The following is a 15,982-nucleotide window of genomic DNA, read 5'->3' as shown; positions in this document are numbered from 1 at the left end:
AGCAGGAATACTGTCTACTCTGATTCCCTTTCAAAATTCTGAATATTCATCAGATTATTTTTTCTAGCAGTGAACTGGTTACTGGAATAATGCTTTTCTTCACAAGTATAGGGAATGAAATGTAGTTTGGGATTGTATTTGTAATTTATCAGATATAGAAGTTAAATGAGCATTAACTACAGATACATACCATATAATTTGTAAAGAAATGAGATAAAAAGTAAAATATACTTATCTCTAAGACTGTTATATTCAAAGATACTTGAAAATCTTATAATGCTATGCCATCTTACTGTAAATCTCTTTGTTATATAGAAATATCCATTAATTCTGTAACTTAAATGTTTCTCTTTTTGTTTTGGCTGCTAAATTTGTAGTCAAAGTTTAGTAGTTTTGGGTCACACTACCTGAATACATCTATACTATCTTTACCCCTGTTCTTTTATAAACTATATACTGGCAAGTAAAATGATAAAACTCATGAGCTCTGGAAATAGTGTATAACATTTCAGTGCTTTCAAGACCTCAGGTTCTCCACAAGAGAGAATATTGGATTTCTCTCTCTTTAGCGATGGACGGAAGTGAGAAAGGAAATGCAGTGGAGAATACTTACCTTTCTTAGAAACCTGGGGTAAGACTGAAGTTTTGTGATTCCACAAGTGGGCTTAGTGCATTTGTACCCTCTGCTGCCTTGGGTTGTTGGTCTGAATCCTCCCTTCAGTATTTCTCCCTTTGAGAAAGGAGCGCTGTTTGTATCTTGAGAGATGCCAGAGCACTGAGTTGTCTTTCTCCTGAGTCAGTATTTCTGGTCAGTTCATCTGTACTCCCAAGAACAAAAATTACTGGGCCCTCCAGATGTTTTGTCACTGTTTGAGCGACTGTGTGCGCTGAGTAGGTGTGAAGGGAAGAAGAACGGCAGATACAGAAAAGTTACCATTCGCTTAGGACTGAGTGACGAAGGCCAAGATGAATAGTGAGAAAGTGTGATTCCAATTGAAGTTAACTAACGGGAGAGACAAATAAGAATTTGTAATTAGCCCCCAAAAGTAAATACCAATTTTCAAAGAGATATAATTAGAATAGAAAAAGGATTGCCTAGAATGTGGGAAAAACATTAAAAATTCAGTAGACAAAAGATGTGACAGTCCTTGTGGTAGACAGAATAGTGTCGCACGAAGGTACCCAAGTCCTAACCCCAAGAGCCTGTAAACATGACCCCTTACATGGCAAAAGGGACTTTGCAGTGTGATTAAGTGAGGGGGGTCTCGAGATTATCCTGGGTGATCTGACAGGCCCGGTGTCATCACAACATTTTTTTTTCCTTTTTTAAATAAATTTATTTATTTATTTATTTATTTATGACTGTTGGGTCTTCATTGCCACGTGTGGGCTTTCTCTAGTTGCGGAGAGCGGGGGCTACTCTTTGTTGTGGTGCACGGGCTTCTCATTGTGGTGGCTTCTCTTGTTGCGGAGCACGGGCTCTAGGCGCGTGGGCTTCAGTAGTTGTGGTGCCAGGCTCAGTAGTTGTGGCACGCAGGCTCAGTAGTTGTGGCTTGCGGGCTCTGTAGTTGTGGCTCGCAGGCTCTAGAGTGCAGGCTCAATAGTTGTGGCACGTGGGCTTAGTTGTTCTGCGGCTCTGCAGGATCTTGCATCAGGGCTCGAACCCGTGTCCCCTTCATTGGCAGGCGGATTCTTAACCACTGTGCCACCAGGGAAGTCCCACAGCATTGTTATAAGTGAAAGATGAGGCAGGAGGGTCAGAGAAGGAAATGTGGCCGTGGAAGCGGAGGGTCGAGTGATGTGAAAAAGGGACCATGAGCCGAGGAGTGCTGGCAGCCTCCAGAAGCTGGAGAAGACAAGCAGATTCTCCCCTGGAGTCCCCAGAAGGAACACAGTCCTGCTGACACCTTGATTTTAGACTTCTCACCTCCAGAACTGTAAGATAATACATTTGTATTTCTTTAAGCCACTAAGTGTGTGGTGACTTGTTACAGTAGCAGTGGAAAAATAATACAGTCCTTCTGCAAATTGAATTAATCATCTGGTAGAATCAAGTGGAAGAACTATTTCATGTCACAGAACACAAGAACAAAGAGAAGGAAATCACTAATGAAATAATAGACATGGACTACAGAGCTAATATAGGTAGTCTAAGTAACAGACATCTAGGAGAAGAAAAAAGAACAAGTAGAAAAAAGTAAATAAATAATAGAACTTGTCAGTGAGCTGAGGAAAGACTTGAGTGTACATTAAAAAGGTCACAGAGTCATAGGCAAGATTATTAAGCAGGAAATAAACAGATCCAGAGTTATATGATTCACGAATTCCAAGAATAATGATGATAATAATAAAAAAGATTTACAAGCTTTCACATAGAAAAATTACTTATATAGGAGAGAGAGACCAACATCAAACTTCCCTTTTATAACCTGTTAAGGATTATTAAATAATCTTAGTAGTCTTAGGGGGGCGGGGAAGATTGCAATTAAAAACTCATATATTTCCAAAGATGTCATATATCTATTAGGGCACAAAAAGACATTCATTTATTTATTCATTTTATAGCTGTATATTTAGTAACTAGGTACTATTCTAGTCATTAAGGATATGGTGGCTTCCATATCATTGGAAAACTTTAGTAATAATCTCAAACTAAATATTTTTAAAACAGTCTCAGCACAGTCCAGGACTTAGGAGGGGTGAATGGAAAGCAGTGAGAGAATGGTTTTTAAAAAGTGTTGTGAAAGCTTCACCTTGGTGTGGGGTAAGTTACCTAGTAAGGTTTCCCTGTGGGGTTAGGTTGAAAAAAACATAAGTCTAAGTATGTGTGTTAAGAATGAGAAAGTAACCACTGAAGTGTCAAATTAACATGGGTAAAAGAATAAATAGAAATTCCACTTGCTAGGAAAAGAAGAAATAATGAACAAAATAAAATAAACAGAAATTATGAAATTACATGAAAGAAGAAAGCACCAGTCTTCATAATAGACGAACTTGGGGATGGCAGAATTCAGTCCCTGGATGTCACTGTTGAGCTGCTGGAAAACCCACTTTGAAGCCCACTCTGTGTGTAAACTTCCAATTACATGAAATTATTTTATTTTTTAAGGTACTTTGAGTTGAGTTTTCTTACTCAGCAGAAAGCATCCTAATAATACCCCCCCCATTTCACAGATGAGAACACTGAGGGTCAGAGAAGCATAAACCTAAAAGAAGGAACACTTGAGAGGAGAAAACCATAAAAAATTTTTGAAATTTAGCAGACCTGAGAGAATTTTAGAAGTAACTAATTTAGCAGACCCAAGAAAGCTGAATCCTAAGCCATCTGTGCTTGATTTACATTCCAGAATCCCCTAAAGTCCCCCAAAGTGGTACTACCAGACACCTATGAAAGTGGGGATAAAGTGGAACAAGTTAAGATAAGGAGGATTGGTGAAAAGCCTGCTTATGAAGCGATTTGATCCCCACATCTTTCCCCTCCATCCAGGGTACCGGACCACTGCCTCTTCCCCACCTCAGCAGTAGAGGGAGGGTAATTCTCCAGGGAGGGTGAGACTGTGGCCTGGGCACAGATTGGGGGAGTGGAGGATGGGATGAGTGCTTACAAACTAAATGTGTGAGCTCCCATCTCCCTTCACCCAGACAGCCAAACTTTAATACCCCAAGAAGGAGATCAGAGAGTCTTATCTGGGGAATCTGTCTACCCAGAAGGAAAGTCTCACACCCTGCTACCAGTTGGGTGTCCATGAAAAACCCAGCTGGATTACCCAACAGGAAGTCTTGTCAGGTGCGACCCACGCAATCTTAGAGTTTCAAATGATCATTTTTAGTGCTTCCTTCTTAAATATGAACAGACGACTAAGCCTTATCATACTTAAGAGAAAAACCTCTCATGGGAGAGTAGAGGCCAAAACAAACAAACAAACAATAAAGAACACTAAGGGGAGACGGAATATGCACAGAATAAGAAAAAAATAAAATCTATCATCAGTATCCTGGGAGAGACTGAGATTGCATCCATGAGACGGGCCAGGATTCCATTAAAAATGGAATAGCTAGTGAACAGAAAGGGCCTCTTGAAATTTAGAAATGATAATGTATCTAAAAGATTGGAAGTTAAAGAAAATAGGTCAACAGTGACAACCATAGGGAAGAGTTAAGAATAGTAGAGGACCATTTCAGGAGATCTAACATCCAACTAATAGAATTCCAAGTGGGGAGAGGAGAGAAAACAGGAGGGAGGAAATGACATCATCAAGAAAATTTCTCAGCTCTAAAGGACAAGAACTTGGAGATTGAAGGTGCTCACTCAGTGCCCAACACGGAACATGAGAGTGACTCACCGACACTGGGACAAAGGCCGACACGTTCTCTCAGGGAGAATGAGAAGCAGTTCACACTCAGGCCCAGGAGGAAGAGGAGCTTCAGACTTCTCAGAGCTGACACTGGACGCTGGGGGGCGGTGGAGCAGTGACTTCAGTGATTCTGAAGGGTAATTAATTTTGAACTAACTAATAAAGAATAATAAACTCGTAAACACTAAATAAAAAGGTTCCCCTGCTATTTCTTGATTTTCCAGCATTAAGTTAACTATTACCTGACAGCTATGGAAGATGAGGGTTTAAGTCCCTGTAAACCACACACCTTTTCATTCCTCATTTATAGTTTTTAAATATAAAAAAATAATTTATATTTAACCAAACTTTCATATTCAGACTTGTATAATTTCAAAAAAATTACCTCCCATTCACCTTTTCTTTGTAAGCTTCTGGAGGAAATAAAGATATTTGGGGGGAAGGTTTAGCTTCGAACTAGTAGTAAATGCATAAAATAAGCAAATGTAAAAAAAAGATTAATTCTGGGGGTGGGAAGAAGAATGTTATGGAAGAAAGGAAAGCTAATCATAGTTTATTCCATGGGTAGGTGGCAGAACTTATATTGTAATAATGTAGGCATTGAATATTGCTCTAAAATTAGCAATACAATGATATATGAAAGTGGGGGATGAATGTAAAGAAAAGCATTAAAGACACTGAGGGTCATGATGCAGTGATAAAAGGTGTGATTCATAAGGAACATGTTACAGTCTTATAGGAGCCCCCAAATCTTATCAAATACAAACGCATAATGAAAAAATTCTTAAAAACTGAGAAAAAACTATTCAAAGTACAGTTGTAGTGGGGGATTTTAATTTGTCCATTTCAGAATTTAGCAGATAAAACAGAAAGAGTATGGACATATACAAACCACTGAAGAATCAAGCAGAAAATATGAATAAGGTGTACATGTTAAAGTAACAATGGGAAAATATTTTTTACCCATTATATTGGCAAAAATTCAAGAGTTACAACATCCACTGCTGGGGAAGAGATTGGAAAACACAGATCTTCCTTGACTTACGATGGGTTACGTCCTGGTAAACCCATTATAAGTTGAAAATATCTAACCTACCAAACACAGCTTAGCCTGGCCCACCTTAAGTGGGTGCTCAGAGCACTTACGTTAGCCTACAGTTGGGCAAAATCGTCTGACATCAAGCATATTTTATAATAAAGTGTTCATAGAAATGTAAATTATTATAATAACTTATTACAATATATCACAGTATTTGGGGGGAAGTAACTTTTAAATATCTCTTAAAACTCTAAATGCTCATATCCTTTGACTCGGCAGTCTGAATTTTGAGACTCTGTCCTACAAAAATGATAGAACCAGAAAGTACTGGATGTTCATAGAAAAATGTTTGTAGTGGCAAAAACTTGAGGAAAACCTGAATATTCATAAACGGAATAATTCTGAATAAAACTGAAGGACATCCATATTCTGGAATTATTATTCAGCTGTTAAGTTGAGGCTGTCTATCAGTGTGGACATATCATTAACTAGGAAAGCAAGTGGTGAAATAATGTCTGATTGGACCCATTCTTATAAAATACATAGTAAAAATCATGAGTATGATTTGTATGTATGTTGTGAGTAGGTACATGAAGGTGAATAAAACCTCACCCAAGCTTTTGACAGTTGTCGCGTTAGGGAGGTGGGATGGAGAGGAGGAGATCTTGATTTTCTTTCACTTTTTATAATAAAGCACATGATGCTTTTGTAGTTAATGAAAAATTAATAATAGGTCAAGTAAGAATTTTACCAGAGTCAGAAATTTTCTAGGAAACATGTAGTGTTTAATCAGCAAGAACTTGGAAGTTTTAAGGAGTAAAGAAATGGATGTACTTTTCTGTGAGTCACAGCAGCCCTTGTTTTCATTATTGGTGATCAGGATTTGCAGTGTGTTTTTTATATTTTCATTAAATGTGAGGGCTGCCTGTTCTGTGGTTCTGTTGTTATGCTTCTGAAATGTTTTTGCTTTTGATAGGACTGTCTTCATCAGTGGAACAGAATATAATGGAGTTGGAACAAGAACTTGACAATGTAAAGTCTCTTAAGACAAAATTAGGTATTGTACATTTTTTTCCTTGACTTATGTATTGGTCTTGGTTTCTTATTAAAGACTTTACTGTAGTCTGGAATATTTTTTAAAATTGTGAAATCTCTATGTTACAAGCTTTCAGTCTGTCCAAAGCCGTTAATAAAGAATGTCTTTTAGTTTGGAGAGAGGATGAGCATGTATTTATTCACTTTATGTTGTTCTTGTTTTGTATGTGTACAAAATGACTTTTCAAAGATGATGATATTCCAAAATATCACTCCACTATCTTTTCACTTGTATTATTTCTGATAAGTAGTCTTCTGTTATTCTTATCTTTTAATGTCTTATTTCTTTGTATTTATCCTTCTTGAGATCTGTGGCACTTCATGAGTGTGTGGCTTAATGTCTTTCATCCACTTGGGAAATTGTTGGCCATCATCTCATCAAATATTGCATCTGCTCATTCTCTTTTATTTCCTCAGACTCCAGTTATATATATATGCTAGACCTTTTTACTCGTAAATCTTTTTCTTTATTTTCCCTCCTTTTTTTTTGGAAAATAAGTAAACTATTTGCAGAAATCATAATCAGTTATTTAAAAATCCCTTTGGAATCTACAGAAAAAGCTAGAATGACTTCAATTTCCATTATTATGGTAGCTCTCTGACATCTTCATACACATTTCTTTTTAAAAAATTAAGTTTGATCCATCTTTTCCAGTTGTTCATGACGTAAGGATTGGTGTGTTACAAAGTAGACCTTTGTCACTAGAAACAGAGATTTGCTTCCAGCCTTTAGAAAACTGGAAGTGTTTGACTTTGGGATGTGGGATTAGAGGGGATTCTTAACTCATGTTACCTGATATTTCCAGATCTCTATCAGTGTGTAAATCTATCATTATAATAATATGTAAATTTAAAAAAGAAATACAGATATTACTGTATTTTCAGAGTAAGCTGTATATCCACAATATGTTTCATCAATAATTGAAACGTCTTTACATTGCTAAAATTTGAGCATCACGGGATTGAGCTGTTTAATGTAGCAAACTGATTTTAAAATTCTGATTTTTATAGTTTGTGGAGGAAAATTAAAAATAATTTATGTTTTTAGGAAAAGATAATTTATGTAAGAATAATACATACTGGTTGTATTAGTAGGGAATGAAAATGTGAATCTGGGGAGAAGTTTTGGAAATTACTGAAACTTTTATTATATTTTGTTTTTCCTTCTAATAGAGAGGCGCAAAAAGGCTTCAGCATGGGAAAGGAACTTGGTGTATCCTGCTGTTATGGTTCTCCTTCTTATTGAGACAGTAAGAATTTATTTGCCTAGTTAAATAAAGCAGATTATTTTTTATTTACTTTAGCATTTGTGTATGGCAACTCCCTCAGCTAAATGGTTTCAGGTAAACTGGTTTTCTATCAACAGGATTAAAATCTGTCTATGCTTTTATTTGTAAAAACTCAAGAGAGCAAAAAATGAAATTAATGGTAATTTTGAAAAGTCCTCAAGATTATCTGTTTCCTCATAGAAGCAGGAAATTCATTCTTTTGTTTCAGTTGAAAATTAAGAAGAGACAAGGTGTTGCAGATACCCTGATCAAATTCTGTGATAAGATCTGAAAATTATATTATTAAATTAGTTCTGATAACATTTTAAGCATTTTTTAAATATGTGGAGTTGTGGGTTCCAATTGGTAAAATCGGTTAATAAGTGGATCTATATTAATAGCTTTTTTCTTAAGCTTTGAGATTATAGTACTTTGCAGAATTTTTACGAATTTATTCTGGAGTTTTTATAGTCTCATTACTTCAGGTTTATATGTAGAGTTTTGGTCTTGACTGCTTTTCCTCTATTCTGAAGCATACATTTGGTTGGTTACTTAGATTTTAATGTTATGTGTATTGACAAAATTGAAATTCAGAACTGATGGCTTACTTTTTGTGTTGTAGTCCATTTCGGTCCTCTTGGTGGCTTGTAATATTCTTTGCCTGTTGGTTGATGAAACAGCAATGCCAAAGGGAACAAGGGTAAAGTAAAATGCTTTAAAATGTCTTTCTTTTGCAAAAGTATTCTGTGTGTATAAACTGAGTGTTTCAAATAAATAAATGAAAGCATTCACCCTTCTGCATATATATACTTCAAGCTGTATGAATTTCTTTATGCAGTGAACTTTCAGAAACAGTGTTTCTAAACTATGTTTTATGTTTCTGATTTCTTACTTTGGATTGTCCGGCTTTTTATCAAGTACCAGAGTTTCCTTTTATACTTTGTATCAGAGTTTATCTTTGTCTTACTGAAATTCATATTTGTGATCCTTTAAGAAAATGTATATTTTGTGAAATAGTGAAATATAAAGAGTTTATTACATGGATTCGTTGCGTTTGCAAAGGATCCAAATACGTGGTTTTAAGGACTCATGCCTCAAAGGAGTCATTTTATGAACTTGAGTCAAAATGTTCAGTTGCTGGAGGAGAGTCAGATATACATCTTTTCATGAATTAACTTAATTATTTCTCTTGTTTAAAAATTCATGATTTTATTAAGTTCCATCAATTAGTCTATTTAAATATATTCTCCCTATGGAAGGTAGTTTCTGCTAAATATTCATATATGGCATACTTTTTCTAGGTGTCTCTATAAACTTTTGGATACTTAAAGTAGCATTTAAGTTTTGACATTTTATTACACTTTTCGAAGTTAGCACCTTTGCCATCTCCCATAGAGATGACTTCAAAACTCTTCCAGACTTTTCATGCTTTGGGGGAGGGAAAAATTTTTCCTTAACCCTTGCTAGGATCTTCTGGCTGGTCTAAGAATTAGATTTACATGAGGCAGATTAACAGGAGAAAACAGAATTTAATAACGTGTATGTGGGAGCCCGGTAAGAATATTGAGACCCCAGGACAGGCTGGGCAATTGAGGCTCATATTCCATCTAAGAGAAGGAGAAGGGGGTAGGAGCTTGGGACTTCAGGCGGGAGGAAGGCAATTCACACGGAGATGGAAAGCAGATGTTTGGTAAACAGAGGGGACCCAGAGAGGCCTTTGGTCTCCAGGTCTCGCGGATTCCGTCTACCGCACTCAGCCAATATACTCTTTGTAGCTGTCTCTGGTGATAGTGCTCTGCCTGGACCAGGCCCTTCGTCTGAATTCTTTTTGGCAGTTAAGGGGTGAGGTGGGGGTGGTGCTAAAAAGGAAGACTTACGAGTCTTCTGTTTCTTAAAAACAATCAGCCTAAAATGATCCTTATGCCAGAGAGACACCTTTTGGGGTGCAGATTTTGCTTTCCTACATGCCGCTTCTCTCTGTGAACCACACGATACACCTTTTCTCTCATAGAAAAAAGCCAATGTTTATCTTAATTCCTTTCCTTCAGTCGAAGATGAAGATACCCTCTTCTTTCAGAAGCTAATTCTTTCAGCAGTATTCTCAGTTTAGCTCCCTGCCCCCAGCCTCTTCAGGACCTTGTGCCATCTCTCACTGCCACGGCCTCTCCACCACTGCGAGCCTGCCAGCTTGCTTCAGGTCTGTCATTCCACTAACAAAAAACAGCAGTGAGCAGTCCTCCTCCATCCACAGCCTTGTCGTTGTCTTTTGTTTACACCGAAATCCATTGATCAAGCAGAAGTCAACTACTGTGTTGACTTCTATCCTTTTTTTTTTTTTTTTTTTTTTTTGCGGTATGCGGGCCTCTCACTGCTGTGGCCTCTCCTGTCGCGGAGCACAGGCTCCAGACACGCAGTCTCAGCGGCCATGGCTCACGGGCCCAGCCACTCCACGGCATGTGGGATGCTCCCGGACCGGGGCACAAACCCGCGTCCCCTGCATCGGCAGGCGGACTCTCAACCACTGCGCCACCAGGGAAGCCCTCTATCCATTTTTTAACCCATTTTCTTATACCACATACTAGGTGAGGCCCAAGCCCTGTGGTACATTTTTGTATCATTCCTTTCGTGCATTGTACAGAAGGACTTATATGTGGTATATGCTCTTTTTATGATTGTGTAAATAAATCAGATCATCTTAATCTTGCCTGTAGGCCTTCTCTTGAGACAGAGAATATTTCCAAAGTGTTTTCTGTCCCAGTTAATAAGCTTTCTGTTAGCATTATTCATTTTTTCTTCAAAAGATTGACAAAAGTTCATAAATTCTTTGTCCATTACCTTCTTTATATATGAAATTTCCATGGTATTCTAACTTCTTCATGCCTGTATTAGGTTGTGTAAATAATATGTGATATTATTTATTGGTTTTTTTTTTTATTAAGCTGACTTTATATTCTTAATTATCCTGGTATATCTGTTAGATGTAATTGAAGCTGATAGCAAAGGAGTAGTTTGTATTCAGAGAGTTTCTTTAATTAGTAAGCTTTGAAAACATTGTTCCTACTTAAGTAAGAAATGAGTTTTTGCCTGTCTGGCCTCGTTAATAAATATTACTTTTTCTACTTGTTTTGTTAAGTTCTAGATAAAGATAGGTTTTGAGAATAGGTATGATGTTTTGGAAAAAATTTATGGCATTGCATTTGGAAAATCGGTGTTAATTAAATCCCTGAATTCCCAAGGAAGATTTAGGGAAAGGAAGCTTTCAAGAGTGGTAACAGGATATGTGCATTCACTTTCTTTCTGTGCTTAGCTTCCTTTTGACATATTTTAATTGTATAGTTTTTATATGTTGCCTCAGTATTCAAACAATTATTTGTTCTATTCTTATTATACTATTATATTTTTAAAAAGTTTCTTCCAAGAATATTTAGGATTTAACAATAAGCATAATCATATCATCTTGATAAGTAACTTAAATTACATTTGAGATAAATCAGAAATGTTTTGAGCTTGTTAAAAGTGTTAACATGTGGTTGAATTAGTTGATGAATTCAGTCTCGTCACATTTTATTTTCCTTTGAACGTCTAGATGTTACTCCAGGGTATTAAACATTCCTAATTTCAACTGTCCTATATTTATGAGACAACAATTTTAGGGAAACCAAATATAATAGTGTCATTGAATTCTGAAAAGTGTTTTTTTTTCCCCCAGGGGCCTGGAATAGGAAATGCTTCTCTTTCTGCTTTTGGTTTTGTGGGAGCTGCACTTGAAATCATTTTGATATTGTATCCTTTCTTTAACTGAACTTCTGTCTGTTAACAAGTTTTCTGTCTAGTTTTCTGGGACAGTGGTAATTTACTAAGACACTCTCCTGGAAGAAAAAACAAGTCAGTCTTCCTCAAGCACTCCAAGTGGCATTTTGTTTTGTTTTGTTTTTCCTTTCGGCCTTAAGACATTTTGGAGACAATTGAGAACTTAAGGAAACAATTCTTTGGAGAGTTTTTCCTTGATTCTCACAGCTATCTTATGGTGTCCTCTGTTGTTGGTTTCTATAGCCTCCGATTTTTTGGAAACTTTATTCCCAAGAAGGATGACACAACGATGACAAAGGTAAGGTAAAGCCTTAGGTGACTGTGCCTCCCTTTTGCCTTCCAAGACAGACTGTTTTATTTAGTAATCGCAGTGAATGGTTCATTTGCGGTTCTAGGTATTTGTTTGTAAGTTGCGTAAACACACACACTGGAAGATTTTCAAAATGCTGAATGAGTGGGAAAAGGATGTGCTCTGTTTAATTTGGATGGCATCCATTCACTTGTAAATGCATAGAACCGCAGAGCTTGTTAACTAGCTATAGACGGCTCCTGAAAGGACTCTTTTTCCTACAAAGAAAACGTATTGCTAATGAGTAACTTTGATTGTGCTGACTGTACTTCAGGGAACTTGTTTGAAATCTGAAGAACTTAGTTGCTACAAGTAGTGGAGACAAAGTATTTCAAATTTGAATAATTAAAGCAAGACGGAAGAGTTCTATTCAGAAACATTTTGTAGTCTGAGGCTAATTTGACTTTCTACAATATGTCATTGGCTTTGGAATAACAAAGGCTGTTATCTTATATAGTGACTGCATTTGTAAAATATTCCCACAGGCTGACAATGAAGAATAACAAGAGCTGCTGGCTTCTTTTCTTTTTTAATTATATATTCCATATTTTCAGTTTATTCTAAAGGGGAGAAGTTATTTTTATATATCTTTATCTAAAATGCTATGGCTTCTTGAGATACTTAGCATCTAGTTTAAGTAGTCATAAGTACTAAGTAGTATTTTCAGCATCTCTTAATATGAAAGAATAAGTATAGGATACAGTGAAAATTACTAGAATTTAGGTGTTTTGGATTTCTAGCTTTTTGGTATTAAATCTTATAATTTAAACATTATCTATCTTGAGCAGTAGTCTTGGCTTTAAAAGTAGAGTCAGAAGTATTAAAAATATTAATTTTTACTTGTTAGGCAAACCTTTTTGAAATCATCAACCTCAGTCAATAATGTAAAATGCATTGTCTGAGGTGTGAAGTAACTTAAGTGTTCTATAACTTTATATTTGTGTCAGGTACTGTAAATATCTTCTAGAACCCACAGATAGAACTTTAAATGTTTGTAGAAAAGTTTCTATTCTCTTTATTTTCTATATTGAATAGTGTCATTCAGAAGTTAGCAAAGAACAGTAGGTAACTGAAATGTCCAGTAGCTTGCCAGAATGTGAATGGATTTTATTTATCCGTATACTGTGTAACTGCCCAATATTCTTTCTGATTTCTCATAACAGATCATTGGGAATTGTGTGTCAATCTTGGTCTTGAGCTCTGCACTGCCTGTTATGTCAAGAACACTGGGTAAGTTTAAATGAGAACTTTTCATTTAAAGTCAGTACCTTTTTAAGTATCAAACTTCTTGCTAAACTTGTAGTTTCTAAACTGTTTTTCAAAGAGATCACTCTTTGAAATATATTATTCCCTCACACATTATTTTATGCCTTTACTTCTGTAATTCATTTATATACAGAACTGTACCAAAATAAGTACTTTTATCAAATAAAGACCACTTATTGTTTCAAGTACTTAGAAATAGTCCTTGTCCAAACAATAGACTTTATTTTTTTCATTGACTAATTAAGCTTTGGAGTCCTCTAGTGAGAAAACTGTGATTTTTTTTTTTAAAAAAAACAATATTTAATGTCTAGAAAATACTAAACTAATTTTTTCCTACGCGAAATGTTTTAAAAAATGTGTAATTTAGTATGTGGTTTAAAAAATTGAGAATGTGTAACACTTATTTTAAGCTGCTTTATGTCCAGGGAATAGACTTGAAAGCAGTAAGATCTAGGAGAGCACACACTGATTTAAAGGACATCTTTTAGCTCTTCAGCTTTTTACTGGCTTGTCATTTATACAGTTTTCTTAATTTTTCAGTTCACAGAGAATTTTGGTCATCATGTAAAAGTAAAATATTTCCACTTTGTCATTGAAATAGTTGAATAAATCTTCCTTCGTTTGGTGTTCTTATCTTTTATAAAGCACTGTTGCAGACTGTATTCTCAGTTCTTGGCTAAATATTATTTCAGACAAAAATTTCCACTAGGCAGTTTTGTTCCATTTTCTAGACTTAGATTTTGACTTGAGTGTTCGCAAATGATTAGAAAAATCCCATTATTCAACCTTAGCAACATGCTTATGACAAAGATTGCAAGTAACTTTGAATTGCTTTTGTTTTAGCGCTTATGTGGCCTCCATTATTTATTCAAGGCCCACAGCTGTCGGGGATGCAGGCTGTGCCAGGAAGGGTATAAGCTTTGCGGTCATCTTCATAATGCTTACAGAGGAGTTCATGTTTTAATACAAGTGGAATCTAAATGTAAATGTAGAAGGGACCGCCGTTCCACAGACTAATACAAAGCTCATTTACTTAGAGGTCTTATTTCTTTTGTGTTTGCATTATAGGACTTGTTATCATTTTGACATCTGCTTATAGTGTGCTAATCTTGAAAATGCCATAAATATACACTTTAGTAACTTGATTTGTAGCTAACTGTGATCGTTTGTATTATGGCAGTCCAACAGATAATTTCTGTGATATTATATCCAACCTACCATTTTATCATTTATGAAATTCACTGTGCTCTGTTATTTAAGATTAATTGTTAATAGTAATATATAGATTTTATGGAAGAAAATTACATGCTGAGTACAGTTTTAATACAAAGAAAACAAATTAATGGCAAAATGTGCTTTTTGAAGATCAACAAATTAAATTCCTGAGTAGTTTGCCATAGAGATAAATAAAAAGAAGAAAAAGAAAGATGGAACAATTAAAATGCAGCTAACAAATGCCTGGACCCAGCTGTCCAAACAGGATTAATGGAGTGCATTAGGGTACAGTGAGTCATGTGGTGCTTTGCAAAATATCAACACGCACTGCACTACATGTTATGCCCAGTGGCACTGAATAGATGAAAAGAAATAAATACGTTAAACAGATTCATAGAGGCTTTTCACAGTATTAAAAAAGCAAATTTCTAGACTAAAAGAAAAAGCTTTATTTTAGTATTATGGGAAATGCAAACTAGAGAGTTACTTTGTAATGCCTCTATTAACCCTTTAGAATTGAGTCTTTGATTTTAAGAAGATAAAATATAGAGAATTGTCATGAATGTTATCCTAGTGTATAACGGGATTTTGATTTACTAGCTGAAAAGCTTATAAGACTAGAATAGAGGATGTATTTAGCAACCAAATTCCAAGCTGTGAAATTTTTCACTCTTTCTCATTGCCTCTCACAAGGAAGTCCTGACCCTTAGGGTGCTCTCATTTGCTCCTGTGAATTCAGCCAGCGTTCTCAGTTAAGTGAGAAATGAAGGAGCAAGGAAAATTATAATTTATCTGTATAAGTGCAGTTTTTCTCTTATTTTAGTAATTTTTAGTGATGATTGTAACTTTAATTGTAAATTGCAAGTGTATTGAATCCTGTATAAAATAATTTGGTGATATTTTTGCTTCAAAAATGAAAATGTTTTTTAAAAAATTTAATTTGCCAGCTGCTATTGCTGCATCATTGGTATAAACTATAGCTTTAGACTTGAATACCTGGTGTGATATGACAGATTTATTACAGAATTCCTCTGAAATAGCTTCTTATATTTAAATATGGAAGATTTTATACTAATTAAAAAATTACCACTAAGTAGATTTTACAAGCATATCACTTGCCACAAAGAATTAGGTTGTGAGGAGCATCTTGGCTATGTATTTTTAGCCAAATATAATTAATATCGATGATAGTTTTGTTGTCCATTGGAAACAGAATCTGTGCGTTACACTTTTTATTTGAAATCTTTAAAACCTTTTAAAACTGATGCCATGTCAGTGGATATGCTTTCCAAAACGTTGCTTTGCTGCCTGTTTAGTGTTCAGTTTTGAAAAATCCAACATTTGGGGGGATATGATGTCCTTATTTTTAGCAACCAATTTACTCTTTGGTATAATAGACTCTCAAGGTGATTAGAGGAGATGCTTCACAAAGTGAAAATGGAACAGGCTCTAACCTAATAAATTATCTATAGAGGCCCAGACTTTTCTATAACAAAATATTTTAAAGGCAGCAGTGAATTTTGTGAGAATAGATTTTGCGAGATGGCTGACATGTTCTTGGTTATGCTTAATCAAGAAACGACTG

The 15,982-nt window shown here is 35.6% G+C and overlaps 1 protein-coding gene across 1 annotated transcript in view; it reads left to right on the top strand.

Moving 5' to 3' along the window:
* Positions 1-13,146, top strand: part of LMBR1 (limb development membrane protein 1) — a gene marked incomplete at its 3' end in the record, with an annotated part of 151,899 nt that extends 138,753 nt beyond the window's left edge. The window contains exons 10-15 of the mRNA XM_007463988.1: positions 6,371-6,451; positions 7,663-7,739; positions 8,380-8,457; positions 11,467-11,540; positions 11,775-11,865; positions 13,080-13,146. Of these exons, the coding sequence (XP_007464050.1) occupies positions 6,371-6,451; positions 7,663-7,739; positions 8,380-8,457; positions 11,467-11,540; positions 11,775-11,865; positions 13,080-13,146 (468 nt within the window). The remainder of the gene's footprint in view (positions 1-6,370; positions 6,452-7,662; positions 7,740-8,379; positions 8,458-11,466; positions 11,541-11,774; positions 11,866-13,079) is intronic.
* Positions 13,147-15,982: the final 2,836 nt, after the last annotated feature.

This window comes from Lipotes vexillifer, unplaced genomic scaffold (genome assembly GCF_000442215.2).
Source record: "Lipotes vexillifer unplaced genomic scaffold, Lipotes_vexillifer_v1.1 scaffold2094, whole genome shotgun sequence".
Classification (NCBI taxonomy): Eukaryota; Metazoa; Chordata; class Mammalia; order Artiodactyla; family Lipotidae; genus Lipotes; species Lipotes vexillifer.
Note: the sequence above shows the minus strand (reverse complement) of the source record. Positions and strands in the feature narration are given on the sequence as shown.